Source organism: Fulvia fulva, chromosome 1, assembly GCF_020509005.1.
Source record: "Fulvia fulva chromosome 1, complete sequence".
Lineage (NCBI taxonomy): Eukaryota > Fungi > Ascomycota > Dothideomycetes > Mycosphaerellales > Mycosphaerellaceae > Fulvia > Fulvia fulva.
The window spans coordinates 2,514,228-2,539,288 of record NC_063012.1 but is presented as its reverse complement, the minus strand read 5'-3'; the positions used below and the strand labels follow the sequence as shown (position 1 = coordinate 2,539,288).

The 25,061-nt window shown below is 53.1% G+C and overlaps 13 protein-coding genes across 13 annotated transcripts; 9 read left to right on the top strand and 4 right to left on the bottom strand.

Annotated features, from left to right (window-relative positions):
- Positions 1-2,508: 2,508 nt before the first annotated feature.
- CLAFUR5_00547 (uncharacterized protein) lies at positions 2,509-4,020 on the top strand (the record flags this gene model as incomplete). The annotated part of the gene is made up of 1 exon (XM_047899695.1): positions 2,509-4,020. The coding sequence occupies one exon, from the start codon at positions 2,509-2,511 to the stop codon at positions 4,018-4,020; it is 1,512 nt and encodes a 503-aa protein (XP_047755982.1).
- A 783-nt stretch (positions 4,021-4,803) lies between these two features.
- On the top strand, positions 4,804-5,409 carry CLAFUR5_00546 (uncharacterized protein; the record flags this gene model as incomplete). The annotated part of the gene is made up of 1 exon (XM_047899694.1): positions 4,804-5,409. The coding sequence occupies one exon, from the start codon at positions 4,804-4,806 to the stop codon at positions 5,407-5,409; it is 606 nt and encodes a 201-aa protein (XP_047755983.1).
- Positions 5,410-5,816: 407 nt separating this feature from the next.
- CLAFUR5_00545 (uncharacterized protein) lies at positions 5,817-6,641 on the top strand (the record flags this gene model as incomplete). Its single annotated transcript, XM_047899693.1, has 1 exon — positions 5,817-6,641. The coding sequence occupies one exon, from the start codon at positions 5,817-5,819 to the stop codon at positions 6,639-6,641; it is 825 nt and encodes a 274-aa protein (XP_047755984.1).
- Positions 6,642-7,210: 569 nt separating this feature from the next.
- On the bottom strand, positions 7,211-8,203 carry CLAFUR5_00544 (Inositol oxygenase; the record flags this gene model as incomplete). Its single annotated transcript, XM_047899692.1, has 1 exon — positions 7,211-8,203. The coding sequence occupies one exon, from the start codon at positions 8,201-8,203 to the stop codon at positions 7,211-7,213; it is 993 nt and encodes a 330-aa protein (XP_047755985.1).
- A 743-nt stretch (positions 8,204-8,946) lies between these two features.
- On the top strand, positions 8,947-10,277 carry CLAFUR5_00543 (D-galacturonate reductase; the record flags this gene model as incomplete). Its single annotated transcript, XM_047899691.1, has 4 exons — positions 8,947-9,199; positions 9,253-9,317; positions 9,368-9,962; positions 10,090-10,277. The coding sequence occupies 4 exons, from the start codon at positions 8,947-8,949 to the stop codon at positions 10,275-10,277; spliced, it is 1,101 nt and encodes a 366-aa protein (XP_047755979.1).
- A 134-nt stretch (positions 10,278-10,411) lies between these two features.
- Positions 10,412-10,738, bottom strand: CLAFUR5_00542 (Centromere protein S; the record flags this gene model as incomplete). Its single annotated transcript, XM_047899690.1, has 1 exon — positions 10,412-10,738. The coding sequence occupies one exon, from the start codon at positions 10,736-10,738 to the stop codon at positions 10,412-10,414; it is 327 nt and encodes a 108-aa protein (XP_047755980.1).
- A 558-nt stretch (positions 10,739-11,296) lies between these two features.
- CLAFUR5_00541 (uncharacterized protein) lies at positions 11,297-13,141 on the top strand (the record flags this gene model as incomplete). The annotated part of the gene is made up of 1 exon (XM_047899689.1): positions 11,297-13,141. The coding sequence occupies one exon, from the start codon at positions 11,297-11,299 to the stop codon at positions 13,139-13,141; it is 1,845 nt and encodes a 614-aa protein (XP_047756492.1).
- Positions 13,142-13,301: 160 nt separating this feature from the next.
- On the bottom strand, positions 13,302-14,669 carry CLAFUR5_00540 (Sorbitol dehydrogenase; the record flags this gene model as incomplete). Its single annotated transcript, XM_047899688.1, has 4 exons — positions 13,302-13,328; positions 13,391-13,711; positions 13,786-14,559; positions 14,613-14,669. The coding sequence occupies 4 exons, from the start codon at positions 14,667-14,669 to the stop codon at positions 13,302-13,304; spliced, it is 1,179 nt and encodes a 392-aa protein (XP_047755981.1).
- A 379-nt stretch (positions 14,670-15,048) lies between these two features.
- Positions 15,049-16,019, top strand: CLAFUR5_00539 (2-dehydro-3-deoxy-D-gluconate 5-dehydrogenase; the record flags this gene model as incomplete). Its single annotated transcript, XM_047899687.1, has 3 exons — positions 15,049-15,177; positions 15,231-15,870; positions 16,003-16,019. The coding sequence occupies 3 exons, from the start codon at positions 15,049-15,051 to the stop codon at positions 16,017-16,019; spliced, it is 786 nt and encodes a 261-aa protein (XP_047755781.1).
- An 882-nt stretch (positions 16,020-16,901) lies between these two features.
- Positions 16,902-17,972, top strand: CLAFUR5_00538 (scyllo-inositol 2-dehydrogenase (NAD(+)); the record flags this gene model as incomplete). The annotated part of the gene is made up of 1 exon (XM_047899686.1): positions 16,902-17,972. One exon carries the CDS (start codon positions 16,902-16,904, stop codon positions 17,970-17,972), a length of 1,071 nt encoding a protein of 356 aa, XP_047755780.1.
- Positions 17,973-18,413: 441 nt separating this feature from the next.
- Positions 18,414-20,539, top strand: CLAFUR5_00537 (Transcription activator AMTR1; the record flags this gene model as incomplete). Its single annotated transcript, XM_047899685.1, has 5 exons — positions 18,414-18,481; positions 18,550-19,379; positions 19,608-19,983; positions 20,039-20,146; positions 20,200-20,539. The coding sequence occupies 5 exons, from the start codon at positions 18,414-18,416 to the stop codon at positions 20,537-20,539; spliced, it is 1,722 nt and encodes a 573-aa protein (XP_047755787.1).
- Positions 20,540-21,156: 617 nt separating this feature from the next.
- Positions 21,157-21,721, top strand: CLAFUR5_00536 (uncharacterized protein; the record flags this gene model as incomplete). The annotated part of the gene is made up of 2 exons (XM_047899684.1): positions 21,157-21,168; positions 21,242-21,721. 2 exons carry the CDS (start codon positions 21,157-21,159, stop codon positions 21,719-21,721), a joined length of 492 nt encoding a protein of 163 aa, XP_047755786.1.
- Positions 21,722-21,899: 178 nt separating this feature from the next.
- Positions 21,900-22,883, bottom strand: CLAFUR5_00535 (putative hydrolase nit2; the record flags this gene model as incomplete). The annotated part of the gene is made up of 3 exons (XM_047899683.1): positions 21,900-22,613; positions 22,676-22,768; positions 22,842-22,883. The coding sequence occupies 3 exons, from the start codon at positions 22,881-22,883 to the stop codon at positions 21,900-21,902; spliced, it is 849 nt and encodes a 282-aa protein (XP_047755789.1).
- Positions 22,884-25,061: the final 2,178 nt, after the last annotated feature.

Sequence of the window (25,061 nt, the reverse complement as noted above, 5' to 3'; positions counted from 1 at the left end):
TATTACCTAGGAGTTGCCTAATATAGCTAGGCACCTCCGCGGCGTTTAGAGCTAAAGAAATAGGGTGAAGAGAACTTTAAGCTATCTAAATTAAATGAGGTAGAACTCCCTTAATTCTAGGGGCAGTAGCCTACTTTATAGATCGTTAGAATAGCCTTAATAAGGGCTTTCAAATGTGTCGTATTTAGTAATAGCGCCGATAATTCCTTTTCCTACCGCTACTACTACCTTAATTAGTAATAGTATACTACTTATTGGTATATATAAAGAATTACTATATCTACTTAAATAGGTCTAGTAAGTTAGCGGTCTTAATACGATATATCTTACTAGACTTCCGCCCTAAAGGTATACGTATTTACGGTAGTAGTAGTAGCTTACTAGTACCTACTTCCTTCTACTAGTATTTAATAGTCGTATTATCTACCTTATTTATACGCTTTATATTAGGAGCTCTTAGACCGAGTTACTTCTAATTAGTAGTAGATTTATATATATACACCTCGATAACCTTAAAGACCTTCTTATCTAGCTTCTTACGGAAGACGATCTTAATATATAGTATTACCTTCCGAAATTACTTGTTAGGGCTATCGATATAGCCGAACGCCTTAATCTCGAGCCTAGAAGACTTCGTAGCCTTAGTAAAGCTCTCGACGGAGCGGTTTAGTATATAATAGTTAAACGGCCTATTAAGGTAATAGTCTACTACTATTGTATAGACGTACGTAATAGCGTAATATATAGAGTTATTCTTATTGCTATTCTATTAAGGCTCTTTATAATATATAGTAACTCGTAGAGGAGCTAGATATTCTCGTGCTATACGGAATACTTTACGATTACTAAATATTAAGGTAACCCCAGAAGAAGGCAGACCTAGAAGAAGCCTACACTGTCCAAGTCCAGCTTGAAGCACAGGAGGCTCAACAGAGAACAGGCAGACAGAGGGACAAACAAGACAAGAAGAAGCAGACACTGTCTGAACAGATCGCAGGACTTCTCTGGGAGAAACAGTGGAAAATCAAACCACAGAGACCAGGAACACCAGCAGCTCTCCAACAGTTTGGCAGATACAACTACACCCTCTACACCAACCTCAAGAGGGCTGAGGCGAGCCTAGCAATCCAAATTCGCTCTGAGCACATTGGGCTTAGAGCATATCTACATCAAAGACGAGTCCCAGGATACAACACAAAGGCATGCCCCTGTGGCTACCCTTCCCAAAACCCTGAGCACATGCTGCTTGTCTGCCCAGACTGGTCAAGGGGAAGAGAGATCCGGAGAGCAAAAGCAAGGGATAGACGATACAAGGCCCTTGTTAACAGTCAGAAAGACCTGCAGAGAATGGTCAAATGGGTTATATCAGAAAAGTTTTTAGCTCAATTCTCCCTTGCTGAAGAGACAGAGAGGTGGATCGAAGGGAGGGAAGCAGCAGCAGCAGTAAGAGGAGGGGGAGGAGGAGGAGGAGGAGGAGAAAGCTCAGGGTAGCAGGCAAGGTAGTCTAGGAGGCTCAGCCCCAGACACTAGTGCACCCTGGTGGAAGGAGAAAGCGGATCACTCACAGCAACAAACCAGAGCACCAGAGGTAGAGGAGGGAGGTTTTCACTTGCATATGCAGGTTTCCTACCCTAGGTATTCCATAGCTCCAGACCCGCATAGGCCGAGAGGCACTACATCGGGCAAATGAAATATCTATCTATATATCTTTTACTTCATTTTAAGCCGTTATAGATACATTTAGGTAGTGTATATAGTATATAGTAAGGGTACGAAGATTTATTCGAAGAATAAGTAGAGTAAAGCTAGTAGAAGTGGACCCTAGTTGCTGTCTCACCCTTTCATTTTTCAAGAATATAAAATTGGGGAAGGTGGAGTGCGGTCTGGGTGCAGAGTGCAGAGCTCGCGTGGTTGCGTGATCTCTGTGCATGAAGACACACGGTGACACTCAAGAGTCAAGATATGACGAGCCTGCTGCGAGAACAGTAATCAAGGCCACAGTGCCCGTATGATATGGAGCCGGAGACGGCTCGAGGAAGTCGTTGGCAGAAGACATGCCATACCAAATTCTCGGCCCTTCATGCACTCTCCTCCAATGAATAGGCGCCGAAGGAAGCTGGCCGTCCTTGCCGCCAGCACAGAGATAGAGATTGGCCGGACTGCAGAGCTTATTACCTTTCAGCCCTCCTGCCTCTGCATCGTGCTGGCAGGGCATCGTCGTACAAATGTGGCGGCGGTTGCATGCTGCGACCTGCTGTGACCTGCGTCCATCCACCTCTCTTTTCGCGGCCGTGGTTGCTGTGACGAATCACAGTCCGCAGCAGTCAGCAGTGTAGACGGCACTGGTGAACGACCTCTCTTCCTACTTCATACTTCCGTGCGGGCACGCCGTGTCTTCTCGTCACCTCGTCCTCACGAGTCACGCCAATCTCGCCGCCATCTCTGGTCACATCGATTGTGTGCAGTTCCCTGGAGGAACGCTGCCGGTCATTTCACATACCTATCACAATGATTCTCCGGACGTCTCTCTTCGTCTTCCTCGCGCTTCTGGCTCTTGGGTTTGCGGCCGATCGTGAACAGGAGCAAGCTGCGGGCATTGACGACAATGCAAAGGCAGCTTACTTCGTCTTGCCGAGCGCTGGATACGTCTTCGCGCTCAACGTGGCGACGAATGGCGACGTCTACTATCACATGAATGCTCCGGCGAAGAGCAGCTGGATGGGAGTCGGCTTCGGCAGCGACATGAAGAACACGCGCATGCTTATCGCATACATCGCAGAGGATGGACATTACCTCACTAACACTGCGCGGATGGCCACGGGTCACTCAGAACCCGAGTGGGAGTCTGATATTGTCATCGAAGAGGTACACACCGATACTTATGCGCCATTCTCGAACACCTTGAGCCCGGACGGCATCATGATCACGCATGCAGTATGTCGGAACTGTTCCAGCTGGTTGGGCGGATCGATCGATGTCAACAACGAAGCACAACCTTTCATCTACGCCCTCGGCCCAAACACGACACTCCGCTCCAACGATAAGAACGCACCACTACGACTCCACGCTTCCTATGGAACATTCAACCTCAACATGACCGTCGCGACCAGCAACACCACATACGGCCGTGTTCCAGCTCCTCAAGATCCAGGTCTGCAGGTCGGCGAAGGGTTCTGGGCATTTGCGAACTACTTCTCCTCCACGCCATACAACCTGGGCACGTTAGCCGAGTGGGCGCCAGTAGCACACGCAGTCTTCATGTGTATCGCATTCCTGCTCATATTTCCGCTCGGCGCAATTTCTCTGCGACTGGTTCGACGAGCTTTCGTACATGCTGCAGCCCAAATGATGGGCATTGCGTTTGTCGTGATCGGACTTGGCCTGGGCGCATACGCCTCTTCGCTGTACAATAAGTCGAAGCACTACAACTCTGCCCATCAGATCGTCGGACTCCTAGTCTTTGCCGCTCTCTTCTTGCAGGTTGGCCTTGGCCTAGCCCACCACATGGTCTTCATGCGATCAGGAATGCCTACAATCATGGGCAAGATCCACCGCTTCCTCGGCATCTCCATCATGCTCCTAGCGGTTGTCAACGGCGGACTAGGCTTCCAGTTCTCCGGTCGCTCAAGTACAGCCTATGCAGCCGTTGTAGCCGTCATGGTCGTCATCCTTGGTGGTGTCACTCTCCTAGTATGGCGATACAACCGACAACACATGTACAAGCCCGAGAAGGAATCATACCCATCAGCTCCAGAATACTCAGACCGGCCTGGAGAGTACGAGATGCGCAGTGCGCCTTTCGCTCCGATCAGCAATGTCTACACGCCGCGAACGCCGCACTTTGCAGCGCCAAAGCTGGATGATCCAGAGAATTATCGCCAGCATCTTGTGAGAACGAATACCAGCCAGACACTGGGTCAGGACAGCATGTATATGGATACGCCTGCGTCTGATAAGGATAATCCGTTCAAGGCGAAGTGGGAAGCTGTGCCGTTACGAGGATGTCTGCATGTTTTTTGAGCAGAACGTTGAGTAGGCTTTTGCGAGCATAGCGAGCATGAAACGGCAGAATGTATTGTACAGCACATACCACGAGACAAATGATACCCAAGACGCTGTAGTCACAAGTCGGATTCCCACGACTTCCAGAATATCGTCGCCGTTCTGGAGCAGAGCAGGCGGTTCCAGAATCAAGGGCCTGACCAGTCTAGCCTCGTCCACTTCAGCCTCGTCCACATGTTACGATGGGATCATTCTACGGCCAGGTCGATATAGACCCTAGTCGCAGCCAGGAAGTGAAGCCTACGAATGCCACCAATGACTCGCGCCATAGGGACATGCTCGGCTTCGCCATTGACTGTCATCGGCAACAATGTCATTGTTGGGCTCAGGTCAACTCATCTTGCAGTGTCTACGTAACGTGGCGCCGACGACCCCCATCGAGCTTTCAGCCGCATGGTATTCCTGGGGCAATGAGTACGCCCAAATGCATGGCACTGAGCACGTACGAAGCCTGTCGCTACATCGATACGCAGGGAATGGCTGTGGCAATTTGCAGGCGTCAGGGCCACTCGATTCTGGTGGCTAATCGTGCGCCTGCACGGTCTCAATTCCAAGTGTATATGCCAACATGATGAGTAGACACTGCATTACCCGAGCAGAGGGCTTCACTACACGCCACTGGTAGCGCGCAGCCCTTCTCGTGAGGAGTCCAAGACGCCTCTTGCTGTTGTGATCTACAGCGCATGGCTTCCGACAATATTGAGCCACGCGCTCGTCTATCGCGCACGCGTGGTAGCCTTCATGGCTATAATGCAGCCGTCCGCTCACGACCAGATCGAACATATCGCACTCACCAACAAAGCCAGCGCTACGAAGCAACGGCTTCTAGGCACCCAAGCAACGCAGTACAGCACACATTACGCCAATATTGAGCACCTTCGTTGTGTGCGTCAACTCGACAAGATCTACCACCCTCCGCATCAACTGATGGCGAGCAAGCGGGACACTATGTCTTCTTTCACCAACATCCTCCTCGCCCTAGCTACCCTCACCCCCCTGGCCGATGTCTCAGCCTCTGCCGTTCCGGACACCTTGGTCAAACGAGCTGATCTGGAGTGCCCTTCGTCGAACGGCACAGAATATCTCACGAATTCGGGCTACAATTTTCGCATTCGCTGCAACTCCGATACCAGATCCAACGGGTACTGGGGCTTAACTACAACCCAGACCTTTGACGAATGCCTGAGGACTTGCGGCGGATTACCAAGGTGCAACTATGTTACCTACACAGGACGAAGCGTAGACACTTACGGGTCGTGCTACTTGAAGGAGGATAATGGTGGCAGTTATGTCTCGGCGAACAATGTCTACGTGGCGCGGAAGCTGAACCCAGCTTATTGTCAGTGAACGTGGATGAAGTGATGGAATTGGTGGATTGGATCTAAAGGGAGGAGGCTCTGGGGCCATGCTTTGGTCGCTATCACTGTCCTTACAGTCAAGTCGTGATGATGGTATTGGTGCTGGCATTCGTTTTCTCAACTTCTGCTCTTCGTCATCGTCCAGTTCTTCGAGAAACTCCGTAGTAAACCAATCTCACTGTCGATGCTCAGGCGACCGTGGCTGCAATACATAAACCAACATGTCGTATTAACGGATCTGCCGGTCCACGTTGACATTCAAGATCCTATCCTGAAGCAATACGAACAGTGGTGCTCTCAATCGAAGTGTTCTAGCATTGGTAAGTATCAGTTCCGTTCCTTCGTCTTCTGTTTCGTGGAAACAGTCGCTCTTTACCTTCAAGACAGCACAGCACCATGACCCTCTTCCAAGCCCTCCTCCTCGCGACATCTCTCGGATGGACGATCGTCGAAGCGACACCACCAGCCAACGCGGCAGCGGGATTACCACCAGCAATCGAACTCCCAGATTCTCCAGCATACAGAAACAACATCACCTCAATCGCAAGGACAGGAACAGGCCTACCACCAGCCCCCATAGTCCGCACCGAGAAATCGCAGGCAAGCCTCAACGTGCCCTGCCAAACATGTCCCACCTACAACTCCCCGCGCGTCGAATCGACCCAAGCCTCTCTCGCCGGCCCTGGGAAACCAACACCATCAGACCCTCATCCCAGCGGGCCCAAGATCACAGAACCGTCTGCTACGAAGCAGTCGCAAGTGAATCCCGAAACACCTACAGCATCCCCATCATCACCACCGCCCGAAGAAACGACCCCACCAGCAGCATCGACCGTCCCACGTATCCCCATCCCAGAACGCACGCGCACGACTCTTGACGCTCCTTCAGCGCCCTACACGATCGGTCCTTCCTACACTATAATACCCGGCTCCTCCGCCATCGTGGTATCCGGTACGACATATAGCGCCGCGGCGACCGGGACGGAGGTGTATGTGAATGGCCAAGTGGTGTCGACGAGCACGGTGACGATTGGAGGGACTGCAGGAGCGGTTGGGACAGCGACGAGTAGTGGAGGGGGTGAGGATGCGGGCGGGATAGCGACGGAGAGTGGGAGTGAGGCTGCTTTGCAGACTGGAGGGAGTGTCGAGGGTAAAGGTAGGGCTGTTGAGGTGGTGGGTTTTGCGGCGGGAGTGGTGATGTTGGTGGTGGCTATGATATGACGAAGTAGAGAAAATATCGGCGATGGTCGCTGTACTGCGAGCGAGTTTCGCCTGAGAGAAGTGCTCCGAATTACATTTCTTGTCGATGCAGCGTCCGGCGATGTGTCGATGCTTCTACCGTCCGCGGACTTACTATGCTGACGGAGCAAGACCTGTTGACAAAGGATGTTGCCGCCGCTATATCTGTCGACTTCACTCCCGAGGAGCTGAGAAAGGCACGCATATCCGTGGGTTCAATATACGTCGACGCGCTGCAAGCTCGACTGCATCGGCGCGGCCTTACGACTTAGCTACACGCCAGCGTGTTGAAGCAGCGGCCTGCGCTTCGATAGGGAGTCGAAGCGCTCGGTGGCAATCAACTTTGTCACCAGCCCTCGGTGGAGAGCCCTTAACAAAAGAAGACGTGGAAGCACAGAATACACAGCAGTAGAAGTCGTAATCTCATCATCGTCGCGAAGCTCTATGCTACTATCACATCATACCGCTCGACCGCCATCCACAGCGGGAGCCAGAATCGCTCAAAACCCAAACGCCATTTCCATGCAAAATCCCAGCCCAACCATTCACCTCTACCACTTGATAACCTTCTCAGTCTCACCCTCTCCCGGTGGGAAGTAAACATTGATCAAGTTCTTGTAGTACGCCATCAAAGTCTCCTTTTCAGGCAACCCATCGCTCTTGCTATAAAGATCATACGGGTTAAAAGCCTTAACAGCGCCTATCATCTTCTCATCCTTCTCATTCATCATCCACCTATACCCCCCAGCACTGTGCCACGGGTAAAACGAATGGTACCTGATCATAGCCAGCGCCTCATCTGGAAGGGTACTCTGGTCCTTGCAAATGTTGTAAAGATACTCATCATGGCCCCAGCTCAGCATGACATTGTCCATGCCGCAGCCGGGCTGGTAGATGCCGTGTTCGGTGCTGTAGATAGGGTCCTTGCTGTCTGGGTTCTCCTCGAAGGAGCCCGGGTAGATGATGGAGTCGCTGAAGCGGCAGCCGACTGGGAAGGTGTCGCCGACGACGTCCCACTGGCCTTGAGCGTCGTAGAAGAAGAGGAGTTTGCCGAGGTCGTGGATGAGGCCGGTGAGCTGGAACCATTGTGGCTTGCCGTCGCGGCGGATGGCCTCGGCGGATTGGAAGGCGTGCTCGATCTGGCTGAGGGATGTGTCTGGGTCGGACTCGTCGATGAGCTCGTTGAGTTTCTCCATGGCTTGCCAGATAGTCATCTCCGCACGAGTCTTGAACTTGAAGTCGCTGCGGGCTTTGAGGTTGTAGGCGACGGTTTGCTTGGTGTGTTGCTCTCTGTAGAAATTCTTGACGCGGTCGCAGGCGTCTTCGTAGTTGCGGAACTGGGTCTTGTCCTTGTCCTCGTCGAACTTGGACTTCTCGTACATGTCGATCTCCTCTTGGGTTGCGGTGCCGTTCTTCACCCGCATCTCTGCCTTGAGGAGGTTGACCTCGTGGACGGCATCGTCGGTTGCCTCGAGGGCGAGACCGTCTTTGTGGTCGTTGAAGTTCTCCGCAATGTTGGGAGTCTCAAGCATTGCTGGTGCCATGGTGACGACTAGTAATACAAGTGACAGTAAATGCAAAGTCGAATGTCGAGAACAGTGGCTGGTAAGATGGAGTAGCTCACTGGGATGAAGGTAATGGAAAGGTGCTGATGGGTCGAGGAGAGCTGAAGGGGAATGATACTTATGGAGTACCCGTAGACATCGCTTACAAGAGGTGTGGACACTCCACTTGCCCTGAGAAAGCTCAGTAGGCAAGATGAAAGCAGTCCCTTACGTCGTGACGTGGAGATTCTTCCCTGTCTAGCCTTCACATCTCATCAGCTGCCCGTGGGAAGTGGCGGATCAACGAGATGGGGACTTGATACGATGCCATGCAACAAGGCTGGAACCGCCAGAGTCTAAGGCCCTCCAGATGCAAGGATAGCGGCCATGTGAGGTGAATCATAGGTCATGCTCGGAGAATCCTGACCGTTAGCGCCCTTGTCGGAAGCACAAAAACCCCGCTTCCTCAACGGAAATTGCTCGTGCTGGGGCAGCAGCTCCGGCTGATAGGCGGATGATGGCGTAATGGATGGAGAACATTGCCAGTTTTGCAAATGACAAGGGAGCTCGGTGACTTGGTTTTTCCTAGGCCCAGAGGTGCTCGCTCCGATGGCCCAACTTGGACAAGGTGAGGTCTTGGAGCACTTTTCGGCGACGGAGCTGGCAGTACGTTTCTCCATAGCCCGTCACTTTCCCCAGCTTCTCACTTGTCGCCGAGATCGTGCCTTCCGACGCTGGAGCACATGGCAGCCATGGGCGTTTCGTGTGGTGGGCTGTTTCTTCCCCAGCAGTTGCCGACGCGGCCAAACCACGTCAACAGCGCGCATGCTTCGGTGTATCCTTGCGCGAACCTCTCAATGAATCCTTCTCTGGCAAACTTCATCCTCGCACGAACACCAGAGAGCATTCTTCATCCAAAAACAATGGCAGACCACACATTCACCCTCAACACTGGCGCAAAGATCCCAGCAGTTGGGCTAGGCACATGGCAGTCCGGTGAGTGATCTGAGGAAGATGTGTCTTCTGCTCCTGCTGTCGTGTCCATCCAGATCCAGGCCAGGTCAAGACTGCTGTTGCTCACGCACTGAAGAGCGGCTACAAGCACATTGATGCTGTGAGTAGCTTGACATATGGCGCATCTTCGCGTACTGATATGTTCTCCAGGCCTTCGTGTACGGCAACGAGAACGAGGTTGGTGAGGGCCTCAAGGAAGCCTTCGACAGTGGCATCAAGCGTGAAGACATCTTCGTGACCTCCAAGCTATGGAACACCTATCACCAGAAGCCAGAAGAGTGTCTCGACGAGGGCCTCAAGAGATTGGGTCTGGACTACATCGATTTGTACCTCATCCACTGGCCAGTACCGATGAACCCGAACGGCAACCACCCTCTCTTCCCGAAGCATCCAGACGGCTCGCGTGACCTCGATACCAGGTGGAGCCACGTCGACACCTGGAAGAACATGGAAAAGCTTCTGGACACTGGCAAAGTCAAGGCGATTGGCGTGTCGAACTACTCAGTCAAGTTCCTCGAGGAGCTGCTCCCACAAGCGAAGGTAGTCCCGGCAGCCAACCAGATTGAGAACCACCCACTTCTTCCACAACAGGACATTGCGGATTACTGCAAGTCCAAGGGTATCCTAATTGAGGCTTACAGCCCACTTGGAAGCACCGGCAGCCCACTGTTCGCCGATGAGGGCGTGAAGGAGGTAGCGAAGAAGCATGGCGTTGGCGAGGGCACGGTCTTGATCAACTACCAAGGTGAGCTTCCCCATCCATACTCTCAGCACTTCTCTGGCATCCCTCTCGCACGCTGCTTGTGGAGACGTCTTTTGCAGCCGCTCTACTTCTCTCCTCTTTCCTCGCGGTCTTTGCTAACTCTTTGCAGTCGCGAGAGGACACGTTGTTCTTCCAAAGTCTGTGACACCGAAGCGCATCGAAGAGAACCTGAAGATCGTCAACCTCGACTCTGGCGATCTCGAGGCCTTGAACTCCATTCACAAGACGAAGGGCACAACGAGATATGTGTATCCTCCATTTGGCGTGAACCTGGGCTTCCCAGACAAGCAGGAGTAGGCCTCCGGTATCATCTTGGGTGCTATAGCCTCCATGCTGCTCTGATGATGCAGTCCATAAATGTAGACAGCGAGATCAAAAGCCATGCTCCATCTGATGTTTGCGCACTCTTCCCGTCATGACAGTGTGCCATCTCATCGCTTCGAAGCGCGATCGCTCTTGCGCACTGTATCCGCATTCTCCTCAAGCATGTGCTGTAACGCCTCATTACTTCGCGCGAGCAGTAGGACATCCTTACTATTGATAGTCGTGCGATCAGCGTGCTTCGCAAATGCTTCCATGTCTGCAGCGGCCGTGTTGATCTTCGCGTGAACCAACTCTGTCAGGCCAGCGATGTATTGTGGTGTGGCATTGATGTTGGTGTCAAGGGCGACGGCGTCGACGGTCTTGCCGATGGAGTACCACAGAGCGGCTTTTAGCTTCTCCTCGTTGGCGTTGTTGTTTTGGGTGAGTTCGGGCATTGTGGTGGCATGGTATGGTGTGGTTGGGGAGTGTAGAGTGACGCGTTTGGTGGAGGATCATCCCGAGGTCGAGCCAAAGTTCAACAAAGACATTTCGTTCCAAGCCAGACACTGTCCTGCCATCGTCACTTCGCTTCAAATGCACTGGGAAGAACGATCACGTCCACTGCTCTACTATCGAGACTGTCGGTGTTGGTGATGCTGACATCCGCCCAGAGCTATCTGGCGACACACCCTGGACACGAACAGCATGACCTTCAACCCCAACGGCACTACAAGTGACCCGACTGTAGCGAGCGACATCACGCAAAGGCTGGCCATTGCGCAGATCATGCACCAAGTCCCCATGGTACTCAGGAATGCTTCTGCTGCAGGTCCCTCGCGCTTGATCGAGGAATGTGCCTTCAACCTCCTACACCTCGAACACCTTAGCCACCATACTTGTGCAGCATAGGAAGATGGCAAGTAGTACGCAGCGTGTCGCGCTGCTCAGAGTATGTAAGTCCCGCCGCCACCGTTTGGTTCTCCCGTTACTGTTTCATCATACTTTCCTCCGACATGACACCCAAGAGACAACCTACATCTGGCTTGGCATTCTGCGCCTTGCTACTATCCGCACGACATGTACTCGGCCACATGGAGATGAGCTGGCCTTATGCGCTACACAGCAAGTTTGATCCGATGAACAAATACGATGAGATCGACTACAGTATGACCAGTCCACTCATGGACGATGGATCGAACTTCCCATGCAAAGGCTACCAGAACGATCGACCTATCCGCACTGTGGCAACATACTCAGCTGGATCGACCTACAACATCACACTAGCTGGTTCAGCCACGCATGGCGGTGGATCATGTCAAATTTCCATGTCTTACGACAATGGCGCTACATTCAGCGTGATCAAGAGCATGATCGGAGGATGTCCTCTTGAGACGACATACGACTTCACGGTACCATCATATGCTCCTACTGGAAACGCTCTACTCGCCTGGACGTGGCAGAACAAGCAAGGCAACCGCGAGTACTACATGAACTGCGCAGAGGTCGAAGTGGTCGCAGGAAGCACTCATAGGCGGCGACGGAGACAAGCGTATAACAGCTTCGACAGCTTGCCTTACATCTGGAAGGCCAACCTGCCTGGTGTTAGCGATTGTGTTACTACGGAAGGGGACGATCCTGTCTATCCAAACCCTGGACCGGATGTCGTTTATGGAGACGGTTACAGCAGCTCTAGCCCGCTGTCTCCAGGCACTTGCGATTCAGCAAAACCATATGGCGAAACCTATCAAGATCTTGGTGATAGCCCTGCAGCACCAGCACCATCTAGTAATACTACCACACCTAGCACCACTGATCCAGCAGATTATGGGACGAACGCAACGACCTCTGCCCTTGCGCTTGATGAGTCGTATACAGAATTGGCCGCTCCTGCTTCTGCTACTCACGCCCCAGATGATTCGTACGGTGGTAACGACGGTTCTGCTTCCAATGAGAACCTACCAGACGACTCCTACACCGAGCGCCGCAGCGCCACATCAACAGCTACAATGCAAGCGAGAACGTTGTCCCCACAAGCTGTGATGGCACCCACGAGTCTAGCACAATACCCTCCTCAACGTATCATGCTCCCGAGCAGCGAAGGCGTGTCGACGACCACTGTCTACGTGGACTGCGATAGCACCGTCACCATCACTGTAACACCATCAGCGACCACATCTCACCCAGCGACCTACATCACGTCAGTGCCCGAAGCTGCTTGCACCGGGACCGCTGCCCTCTGCCCCTGTGCCACTGGCTATGGCTGCGAGCTCGTCGGGACATGCTTATGGCAGTGCGTCGCTCAATCTATGCCGCCCAGCCCACCATCTCCAACTCCACCTCCCACATCCCGAATGGTCACCTCAACAAGAGCTCAACCTCCACCCACACCCGAACCATCCACACCAGCTCCCGAGCCTCAAGATCCAGATCCAGTACCTTCGAACCCCAACCGACCACCATACGCCACCGGTGATCTCAGCGTTTATCTACCTTGCGTACCAGGCACCTTCATCTGCACAAGCGAGACGACATGGCAAACATGCAACTACAACAGCGCCGCGGACTGGGTATACGGGTACTCGCGCACAGTTGCTGCTGGTATGATGTGTCTGCCCTACCTGTCGCCATACTCGAACACGACGGATGAGTACGGTCAGCAGGCGAATGTGGAGAGTGGCAGCTATAGGGACGATCGCATTGTGAGGGCAAGGCCGGATGGGGACTGTGATGTGGATGGCAGTTTGCAATGTACCGACGGGGGAACTCAGTTCTTGGTTTGCGATCATGGAGGATGGGTGCGCATGGGGGCTGTGGCTGCTGGCACAACGTGCACGGGTGGAACGATCGTTGGTGCTTAAGCGCGTCTTTGACTGTACAGCAAGGCGTTTGGAGAATCAGTGCACGAGTCATGATTATGAAGAGCAATGTCCTGAATGATGTATGAACGTCTAATAATGAGCCAAGATCTTCTCGTTTTACCCACCTCAACTCCCTATCGCTATGCACAACCACACTCACTCACTCACTCACTAACAACTTCGCCACCTGCTGAATCCCCAGAATCATATCAGCACTATTCAAAAATGTGCGCAAGTGCACATTCATACCTTGCCCTGAGCCTCATCACTACTATCAATAATAACCTTAATCACCAACTTGCCCTCAGCATCCTTCGTCTTGCCCGCCATCTCGAAAGCCTTCACAGCCTCTTGCAGGCCGCTGAAGCGATGCGTCACCAATTTCGAGAAGTCAGGTCCGTCGGCGGATTTCTGCGCTTGGAGCACGATGTCGATGCTTTCCTGGTATGTATCCGCGTATCGGAACACGCCTACGATGTCGACTTCTCGCAACGCAGCGGCTCCAAGGGGGATGGTTTGGACGGGATGGCCCATGCCCACGAGCATGATGCGGCCTCCTGGTTTTGTAGCCTAGCATAGAAACGTCAGTAACCCCTTCCTCACTCCCAGCCCAGCCCCAGCAGCGGTACGATAAGAACACTCACATAAATCCCCGCCTGCACACAACTCGGCACCCCCGTCGCCTCAAACACCACATCCACCTCCCCCACACCACCACCATCAACCCTCCCAATCTCCGCCGCAGTCTCCTTCGCAATCGCCAAACTCTCCTCCACATCCTTCCCCCGCCGCATCGGCACCGTGTAACTACTATGCGCAAACCCATTCTTCACTGCAAAATCTAGCCTTCCCGCGTCGATGTCTGCAATCACCACTTTCTTCGCCCCCTTCAGCTTCGCGACAGCAGCGCATAGGAGCCCTACTGCGCCGGCGCCGAAGACGATGACGCTTGCGTCCTTGGGCATTAGGCTCCGCCTGAAAGCGTGGAGCGCTACGCCCAGCGGCTCGAGCAGGGCTCCGACATCGAGGGAGATCTCTGAAGGGAGTTTGTAGACCCACTTGGCTGGGTGATTTATTCTCTCTTGCAGCGTTCCCTGGAAATGGGGGAATGCCTTGCCGCTGGATCTGAATTTGATGTTCGGGCAGATGTTGTAGCGTCCTTCTGTGCAGCGTTGGCATTGTTCGCAGGGGAGGCCGACTTCGAGGGCGACCTTGTCGCCTACGCTGAGGTGTGAGACGTCGGCTCCGACTTCTGTGATGACGCCGGCGGATTCGTGGCCGAGGGACAAAGGTTCGCGGACGAGGATGTCGCCGTTGCGGAAGTGGGAGTAGTAGTGGAGGTCGGAGCCGCAGAGGCCGGTGGAGGCGATGCGGATTTGGACTTCGTTTGAGGAGGGTGGGGAGAGGGTGCGTTGTTCCTGGGGATCTGGTCAGTGGTCGTTGTTTGGGATTGACTTGTTTCGTGGCTTACGACTCTCAAGTCTTTTGCCGCGTGCAGGACGGAGGCATTGATCGTTTCGGTAGACATGGTGTATGGAGAGCTGCTGGAGAGATACCTTGATGAACTTTTGCTTACAAGGACGATGATGACAGGAAGAACGATTGGAAAAGGTAAGAATGAAGCACTCCACTATACCAACAAGATTGTTCTCTCTCCTCGGGGCATGTCCACCTATGTACGTGCTGCCATCTTTTTCCGTTGCTGTTGATTGCGTTTCGCGCTCATGATCGGCATTTGAACTCGCAGCGAGAGCCCCTCGTTCGCCCCCATGTCGGCATCTGCAGGGCCAGAGCTGTGCCTGATCAATGGTGAAATATCTCTCGTCTTGTGATCTTTTCGTAATTGTGTGCATGTCTGAAGCGCGGATTCGACAAGTTGCAGAGCATTTGATAGTAAGAAGACGAGGATGGGTTCTGTGCAGCAGCTTTTCAGCCTGGAGGGCAAGACGGCTCTCGTCACTGGAGGAACGAGGGGTATTGGGCAGGCGATGGCTGTCGCTTTGGCAGAGGCTGGTGCAGATGTGTTGCTTGTGCAGGTGAGTTGTGTGGACATGGTTGCAGACCGAATAGAAATGCTAACGCAGAATAGAGGAATGACTCCAACCAAGAAACGAAGCAAGCGATCGAGAAGCTGGGCAGGAAAGCCCAAATATACACAGCAGACCTCGCCGACAACGCATCGATGAAAGCCTTGACACCCAAGGTCCTCGAAGACGGCCACCAAATCCACATCCTGCTCAACTGCGGCGGTATCCAGAAACGACACCCAGCCCACCAATTCCCAGACGAGGACTGGAACGAAGTGCTCCAAGTCAACCTGAACGCCGTCTTCACCCTCTGCAGAGACGTCGGCGCACACATGCTGTCCCGCGACGCAGACCACTACGGCAGACGAGGCAGCATCATCAACATCGGCAGCCTCCTCACATTCCAAGGTGGGATCAATGTGCCTGCCTACGCAGCGTCGAAGGGCGGTGTTGGCCAGCTTACCAAAGCTCTTTCCAACCAGTGGGCCGATAAGGGTATTACTGTGAATGGCATTGCGCCGGGGTACATTGCTACAGAGATGAATACTGCGTTGATTCAGGATGAACAGAGGGCGGCTTCGATTTTAGAGCGGATACCGGCGGGTCGATGGGGTTCGCCGGAGGACTTCAAGGGGAGTGTTGTGTTCCTGGCGAGTCGGGCCAGTGCGTATGTCAGTGGAGAGATTCTCACTGTGGATGGTGGTAAGTACGAATCCCTCGGCAGAAGGCATAGTCCGTCAGGGACATGTCTGCGCCTTACTCCCTACTCAGCATGAGGAGCTGAAACGTTACCACGTGGTTCTTGAGTATAGCTAACACACCTATGTCTGGCAGGATGGATGGGCAGATGATAAGTCCTATGTGGTCTCCGCTGTACTATGTCGAGGGGTTCCCTGGATGCGTGGAAGGACTCGGTGATCTCTGTGAACATGTTTACTGCTATGCGAGTTATGACGCTTCACTTGGCCGGCTCTAGGTTTGGATGCGCGCCGTCTCTTGGGCGAGGGCTCCATTCACGGTTGTCCATTGAACGCATGCATGGTGTGGGGGCGCCAAATTGTTCGTGATTGCTATCCTCAATGCCTTCGAAGGTGAATGTGATAAGCTTACGCTCATGGCAAGTGTTACCGTAGATAGATAGAGTAGTTCTATCACAGCCCGCGTCTTGCCGACGAACACAACAAAACATGGCGCTGCATCTGCTTGATCAGTGATCGACTCCACGCGGGGCCTCCACCAGATGGAGCTCATGGCGGGATCATATCCTCGATCAGTCTTCCCGCTGCGCTGTTCCCACCCAAAGCGCTCACTCCGCCACTTCTTCGCCATCATCTTCTCCCGCCGCCGGCGATGGGGTCTGGAGAGGTGAGTCAACTTGCTCTGTCTGACGCTGCTGGGGCAAGACTTCCCGACATTCAGCAGCGCGTGAAGGCCACGGCACAATCTGGAGCTTCACTCTGGCCTGTACCAACGCGTGCATCACTCACGTCGTCTCACATCACGCTCAGCTAGACGCGCATTACGCTGTCGAGCGACCGACGAGCAGACCAGGTGATAATCAAAGGTAGGTGTGTGCCCATGGCTGCTGGATGAACCTCGTTGCTACACTGTTTCTCTTGCCCTTCCGAACCCGCCGATCTTCCAGCAAAAAGAGAGCTGTTGAAAAAGTTCAGAACACCTTCACAGCATCTTCCTCATCCTCCCACGTCCTCAATCCGCACAGCACCGTCACAATGGTCCGCAAGCTCCAAGTCGCTGTCTCTGGCCTCGGCCGTATGGGCGCTCGCCACGCTCTGCACTTCCTTGACCGCACACCTCGCGCAGAGCTCGTAGCAGCATGCGATCCAGACCCAAAAGCATTGGCATGGGCCAAGCAGCGCCTGGAGCCATTCGGCGTCAAGATTTACAGCGATTTCGACGAGATGCTCAAGCACGAGGGCCTCGAGGCTGTCGTTGTTGCAGGTATCACCACAGAGCACGCACCACAATCCATCCGAGCAATTGACGCAAACAAGCACGTCCTTTGCGAGAAGCCACTCTCGACCAGCCTCGAGATCTGCGAGGGTGTCGTTGAAGCAGCGAAGCAGAAGCCAGAGCTCACTGTCATGTGTGGCTTCTCCCGACGATTCGACGCCAGTTACAGAGACGCAGCCAGCAAGGTCGAGTCCGGCAACATTGGCCGTGTATCAGTGATCCGATCGCAGACTGCCGACAAGCACAGAGACGACGACTACTTCGTCCAATACGCCAAGCATTCTGGCGGTATCTTCGTCGACGCCAACATTCACGACATCGATCTCGCCTTCTGGTACTTCGGCTCAGACAGCATCGTCAAGAGCGTCACAGCCGTCGGCATCAACGCCCGTCTGCAAGGCCTTGCCCAGTACGGCGACGTCGACAACGGTGTCGGCATCGTTGAGTTCTGGGGCGGCAAGATCGCATACTTCTACTCTTCCCGCATGATGGCCGCTGGCCAGACCGACACAACTGAGATTATCGGCACACACGGCAAGATTGTCGTCAATGGCAACCCAGCGCAGAACCTCGTTGAGCACCACGAGGCTACCGGTATCCGCCGCGATGTCCCACAAACGTACTACGACCGTTTCGAGCAGGCTTTCGTGACGGAGTCGAACGAGTTCACTGAGGTGATCCTTGACGGCAAGAGGCCACCGTTCCAGCTAAATGGTGCTGTCGCTGCTCTTAAGGTTGGCGATGCTCTGCAGGAGTCGCTCAGGACTGGCAAGAAGATCAACTTCAACGAGATTGGCGAGAGAATTGTCGAGTCGAAGGCCCGTTTGTAGATTACAATGGGACGGAGTTCAAAATGAGATAGATCTGGATAGACAACATTCTAGATGTTTACACTTGCACGGGACCACTTTCGGGGGGAGTCATGAAGATGCTTTCCTACCTCCTTGTCCCAGTCTGATGATCTCTTTGTCATCCTCAATTCCATGCCCATTAAAAGTTAAGCCGCTCGGTCGTGTTTGTTCCCTGGTATTCATGCATCCGCCACTGTGCGGGAGAGCCACGATGTAGATCTTGGTATCCACTTCCCTGCTTCCTAGTCTCGCCCTATATCGCACTCGAATCCACCAACAAGTTCCCAAAGAGGACCCACCGTTTCGTTTTTGCATTGCCCCGCTTGAGCGTTCTTGCCCTCAGACGCCGATGCAGGTGATATGTTCCGCCGTCTTGCAGCGACCATGGTATGATGGATCGCGAATTATGGCATAGTTAGCATGTCATCAGAAACGAAGACTGCCAGTAATACGACTACGCAGCAGACGCAGCGGACGAAGACTGGCTGGTAAGCACTGCTTTCCCTCGGCTGTCGTTGGATTTTATTGTTTGTGTCACTGACATTACATCGCTTAGCCAGAACTGTCGACTGAGACATCTGAGGTGCGACGAGCAAAGACCTTCATGCGCTAGATGCCAAAAGTCTGGAATTGAGTGTGTCAGAGGCTATAACATCAGATTTCGCCATGGCGCCAATCCCACTGTTGCGAACCTCACCGGCTCTGGTCTGGCGAAGACGGAGTACGACTTTAGCAAGAAGCAGACCTGGGTGAAGACTGCTAGAAGCCTCACCTTCCTCGACGAGACTCCGGAACTCATCAACATCTACGATTATGTCCTGGATGAGGACAACCCCTATCCAACGCCTTTCACTTGGCCAGAGCCTGCTGCTCACAACCCGTCACGACCACCTCCACGTCAAGAAAAACCACACTTGGCGCCAGAAAAGGGCACACAATCTGGCGAGTCGCCTTCGGCCGCGAGTGGTCCAGCGACTTCACACTTAGACGACCGTCCAGAGCCTCCGCAGTATCCTTGGCCAGAGACCACCGGCCTCACACCTCAGCAGAGCACTGGTCTGACACCCACACCACTTTCCGAAAAGCAGCCATTTACAAGCCCTGGTGCCGAGAGTCAGGCATATTCTGAACGACTACCATCAACAGATGGTCCCGAGACCTTACCGTTGTCAAAGCGTCGACGACTTACGCACGAGAGTGGCTACCCAAGCTCGACAGCATCCGGCAGCCCGATCAGTCATCTTAATCATCGGTCGCCTTCCGACGTCTTCAATCATCGTTCGTCGGCCGACTCATGGCATACGGGATGGACTCCCACTGCTGGCATGGACCATGTCACGTCCAATCCAGAACTAGATCTATCCTCGTTCCCTGGGCTTGAGAACGGTGTGTCGCAGTCTCTTTCCCGTATATATCTGGACACGCCTGTGTGGCCGTTACACGATAGGGAGCAAGCCAAACTGTTGCGATAGTACGTGGAAACACTATCTCGCAATTTCGACCTGACGGATCCGCTGAATCACTTTCGCGCCGTCGTTCCACAAAGAGCGGCAGTGTGTCCGACATTGATGAATGCTATCTTTGCACTTTCGGCAAGGCATCTGAGTCGGATAGGTGAATATGATCCATTGATCTCGAACAAATACCACCAAGAATGCTTGAAGCACCTCATACCCATGCTTGACGACACAGCGGCCATATTGGACGAGAACCTGTTGGCATCGACGATCATATTACGACATCTCGAAGAGCTAGAAGTCCCGATTTCTGGGCAGCTACCTGCGGATCAGCACAGCCATCTTCTCGGTGCGCAAGCCTTCATCCAGGCACAAGAGCGCGCTGCGGTCACAGGAGGCCTTCGGCAAGCGGCATTCTGGGTAGGACTGCGTCAGGAGGTTTACGTAGCTTTCGTGAATCAACGACCAGTCTTGCCTGCATTGGAGCATTGCAACGTGGACAGGTCCTTCGAAGCGGCCGATGATCACATTTGGTACGCTAGGTCGCCACGTGCGTGTCTTCTTTATCATGCTGACTGCATCGTACAGGGCTTGTCGCATGGTCGTACTCTGCGCCGACACTCTCCGCTTCTGCTTTAGTGATGGTCATCACACCGTGAGCAACTACAAGTACCTCGAGGAACAGGTGCAACAGTGGTCAGTAATACCGTAGCACAGACGGCATTCTGTAGTACTGACTAGCTGTGCAGGTGGACGACAGAGTCATTATCCTTCGTATACCGTGAGCCCGAGGCTGAAGAAGCATTCCCAGAGATATGGTACGTGGCAGACGAGCACGCCACCGGTATTCAGCACTTCCATCTAGCTAGGATTCTCCTGGCCTCCCACAACTCGAGCATACCGCGGCTGGGTCTAGGCAGGGCATCGGCACTCAGAACCATGGATAACGAGATTCGGAAGCACGTTCGCATCCTATGCGGGATGGCTCTCAGCAACCCGAACAATGCTCCGGCTTTCACCTACGGGGCAATGGCTTGTACCATGGCGGGTGACAAGTTTGATTCTCTCATCGACCAACGAGCATTGTAAGACGTACTCGATTAGCGCCGAGGCCTTCTTACCTTCTAGCCATTTCCTATAGAGCTAAGTCGAAGGCTCCCGATATGTCTAGGCTAAGTAAGGAAGCCACCTTGTCCCTATTCTTATACTAGATAGCCTTTACCTTAGAGGTGATAAGTTCTATCGCGGATAGCGTCGATCGCTATAGGCGCGTACCTATCTAGGTGTCCGATAGATGTGACAAAATCCACGCGTGGCCCACAGGCGTTGCTATCACGAATCTGAAAGCTGCGTGGGGTTGGAGCGAGCAAGAAAACTACACATTATGATCATGCATGAAGATATCGTGTACGTGCAGTAGCCACGGCAGCTCAGACTAGGCGAGCGAAGCGGTGCGGGACGTGGTGCGCTCTCTACAACTACTGTTACACGCGCCATTGGCAAAGAATCCTGGCTGCATATTGCATGGTGGTGGGACATTGTGCTCGAGCACTGTGAAGTTTGTGACAGGTCGACCCCAGCGCTTGGTTCAAAGAAGAGCGCGTCCTCTTCCCGTAAGGTCGACTTGCAGCAGAAATCAGACCGGCTCGGCAGAAATCATCGCAAGAGCCTCGCCATTCCAAGCAAGGGATAGACTGTGCTTCGACATGTCGACGCGGGTAAGTCGCAGCGCAAGAACCTGCCACGTATTGTTTGCTCAGACGGTCAAGAGCTGACAGTCAGCGATAGCAGACAGATGTCGCCGCGAGCGGCGAGACCGGCAGCACTGCCAGGAAGGATTCATGCCATGATGACTATGATGCGGACGACGAACCAAACCGTGAACCAACAACACTTTCTGACGCACTCCAATTGATGCAAGCTCGCATGCGAGCTTCCGCGTTATCGACCAGCACTTCACAGCAACAAAGCTATTCCGCGCGGCCATCCTCACACGCATATCAGCAAAGCTTTGACTATGGCGCTCCCTCAAGCTGGGCCCCTACTATCTTTGACCTACGCTGTTCCGAGCCCGAGAGATTCTGGAAGCCGACCTACGACACGAGCGAATGCACCCGGCCTCGCGATCTAAGCGCAAGACCACCAGCTTCAGGCCAGGGGATGCCCGCAGATCCGCGGAGCAAGCCCACCACCAATTCTCAGCCACAGCAGCGAACCAAGGGAGGAACACCACCAGGCGAGCAGAGATGGCGAGCGGCGGATGTGAGGTAGTCGACGGTGGAGCATGATTTGTGTGTGCTGTGCGCAACTTTCTATTCCTTCTAACGTTTAATGCTACACCTCAGGATATACGTCACTGCAAAGATCGACGTATTAGCAACAGACCAGCTCAGTCCAGCTTTCATGACACTCGCGAGAAACATCATAGTGAGAAGAATGAACATCAAACTTACATTCGCCTCTTCAACGGCTGCTGTTCCCTCACCCTCCTCACCCTCTCCAAATCAATCTCGGCCAAAACCACCTCCGGCTCCCCTTTCCCCTCCCCTCCCAGCTCCGCCACCACCTCGCCCCAAGGATCAATCACAATACTATGCCCATAACTCTCCCGCTTCTCATTATGCTTCCCAACCTGCGCGGCAGCAATGACATAGCACTGACACTCAATCGCCCTGGCACGCAGGAGAGGAAGCCAGTGTGCTTTTCCCGTCGGGACCGTGAAGGCGGAGGGATAGAGTAGAATTTCTGCCCCTTGTCTTCTCAGGCTTAATGCGATTTCTGGGAAGCGGAGATCGAAACAGATCATGGACCCGATCTTCCCGACGGAAGTGTTGAAGGGTGGGAGGATGTGGTTCCCGGGCTCGATCGTTTCGCTCTCCCTTATGACGGGCCCATTCTCCAGTTCCGAGTCGAAGAGGTGCACTTTTTGATAGCGGTGCGTTATAATCCCAGCTTCATCGATCCAGATTAGAGTATTCCTAATCCGTTTACTACCAGGATCATCGGAGGGTTCATGGATACCTACCGAGATGGGGAGGGAGTGTTGCTTTGCGGCTTCTTGAAGACCGAGGACGAAGGGGGACTCCGAGGCGGGGACGCAGAGGGAGAAGGATTCCTGGGCAGAGGTGCCGATGTAGTCACTTGCTTCGGGGAGGAAGAGGGCCTGGCTAAGGGTGTGGTTAACTTTGGTGGCTTGATGTTTGGGGAGTGGGGGAATGGTGTCACCTTTGCACCTGCGCTGACGGCTATTTGGAGGAGAAGGCGGCATTGGGAGAGGTTATGGTGGAGGGAGTTTGTGGAGGTGATTTGGCCTATTGCCTGGGATGGTGTTAGGTCATGTCTAGTGTTGTGGATCGTCGATGGGTGGTTGCCGCTGCTGTTCGGAGCTTACTGCGATTGCCATCTTGGAGGTGTTGGTATATCTTATGACCATAGTCTCTGGGCTGTGAGAAGATGCATGTGTTGGAATACTACTGATCCAGGTGATTGATCGTATGTGGTAGTTGGCAGTGGCGTTGACGCAAGTGGGTGTGTTGATTGTGCTATCTGTGGATTGAGTGCGTGCTTTTGGGAGATCCAAGTGTGGACTACATGCACACCTGTGGATCGGGCGCTGCCGCTTCGAGCTCCGTGCGCCGCGAAAATTATCCTCATCTTCAATTTCCTGCACTTCAACTTCTTCGCCCCCTTCCATCAACAACATCCCACCATAACGTGCAACACCGCCGAACCCGCGCGACATGGCGGAAACTTCTGTCAGCGTCGAGACTGAATGGTCGCCGCAGCCGCCATGAGCTGTACCCGAAGCGTGGTACATTTCCAGCCACATCTCTTCCAAGGTACGTCTACATCTCAACCTCCAGCATCCACAATGATGTTATATACACGAACAATCCAAAGCCTATAGCGTCATGAAGGATTCAATAACTCTAGAATTACACTGAGAACCACACTGCAACCTATACTCGGCGCCTGAGCACACCTTCGGCACGAAGCTAACAGTCGAGAATAGTTCCTCATGGCGGCTTCGACTTCCACTCAGCACTCGAGATCATTTCACCTGCTATTGCAGTCACCACTGACTGTTCGGCGTAGCACACGCGGTAAACACTATCCAAAGGTATGCCTCCACCCAAACTCATCACCTCCCTGTTCTGTGATGATAATGTGACACAAATGGCATTCCTCGAACGGAACAAATCATGTCGATTTTGTGCAAATTAGTTTCAGCCTTGTCTGAGAACTCGTCTGCAATTCAGCTGCTTCACAACTTCCTCGAGTTCATCGCTGACATTGCTATCAGGTAAACCGGCCCTCTTCATCACTCCGACAATGTTCAATGATGAGACACCCAACGCAACGGGCGGACAGACTGTGCACTCCGAGTCGACATCCAGAAACAACAAGGCGTACAAACCTTGTGGGTGTCCGGTGAAGAGATGCTTGTTGAGGAAGCGTTCCTGATCACGACATTCGTCATTTCTTTCAAACACATCAGTACCGCTGTGAGCAAGTGCTGACTGCAGAACAGGTAAGCTTCCATCCTCCCCTCCCCTCGACTCTGCGATGATGAACACTATTCACACTGTTTGAACACTCTATCGCCTAACGAGCATGGAGTGTTATGAACGTACAACACTGAAAATTCTGATTTAATGAGCCTGATCGCAATTTCGACACACTTCCTCCACGATCTCGAACTTCAATTGGAGACAGCAAGCTGACTTTGGTCGCAGGATATATTGATGCCTTGAACGTCACGTTCAGCATTGTCGTCGCACCGCCCTCGGTCGACCAATATCAAAAGGTAAGTTCAGGTTCAGCTCGACTCTGAGCTCTACGTGATGTATACTATTTCTGCGGAGGCTGCCTTGTGTTATATCATGGCTGGCTATACTATGAAGCTCAATGAAATCAAAATCTCTGACACCATCAAACTTCCCGTCACAAGTGTCTTCTCCATCTTCCTGAACACTCGCTGATCGACTGTGACATCAACAGACTTATGGTATGTTCTACCCTTGCTTTCTTCCCTACGATATATGATGACAACGTGTACTGCTTTACCTCTCTGAGGCATCGCCGGAGAAGAGAGATACACCTTGGAGAACTGAACGTCAAATCTTTCACCATACGCCCTAGCCAACTTTCTCTGGCACATGGACTGACTGTTCGCCTAGGTCAAACGGCACTCGTGCTTTGCGATGCGGACGATAGCAGCGGTCGCGCAGCTGTATACGTGCAAGTCTTGTTGCCAACAATAAGAGGTACAGTCGCTGGAGAGCATTCGCCTTGCACGAGCAACATGAGATCCTTCACAGTCCAAGCAGCTGTGCTGGGCCACTCTCGCACACCCAAAGCCAATGTACAGCATATGCAGAGATTCAATACTACAACATGTATCAAGTGACAGTCTCCAGTAACTTTAGTTCCTACATGTCTACCCAAAAGTGCTTACCTTTGTACAATGTTTCGTGACCTCAGCGCTTGACCTTGGACTCGACTGTTCTGGCTTTCATAGATGAGCGCTTCCAGTAGCAACTATGGCGATACACATTAAGTAGCAGTGTAATGTCAATGAATAGAAGATACTCTAGAAAGGATGTCGAAG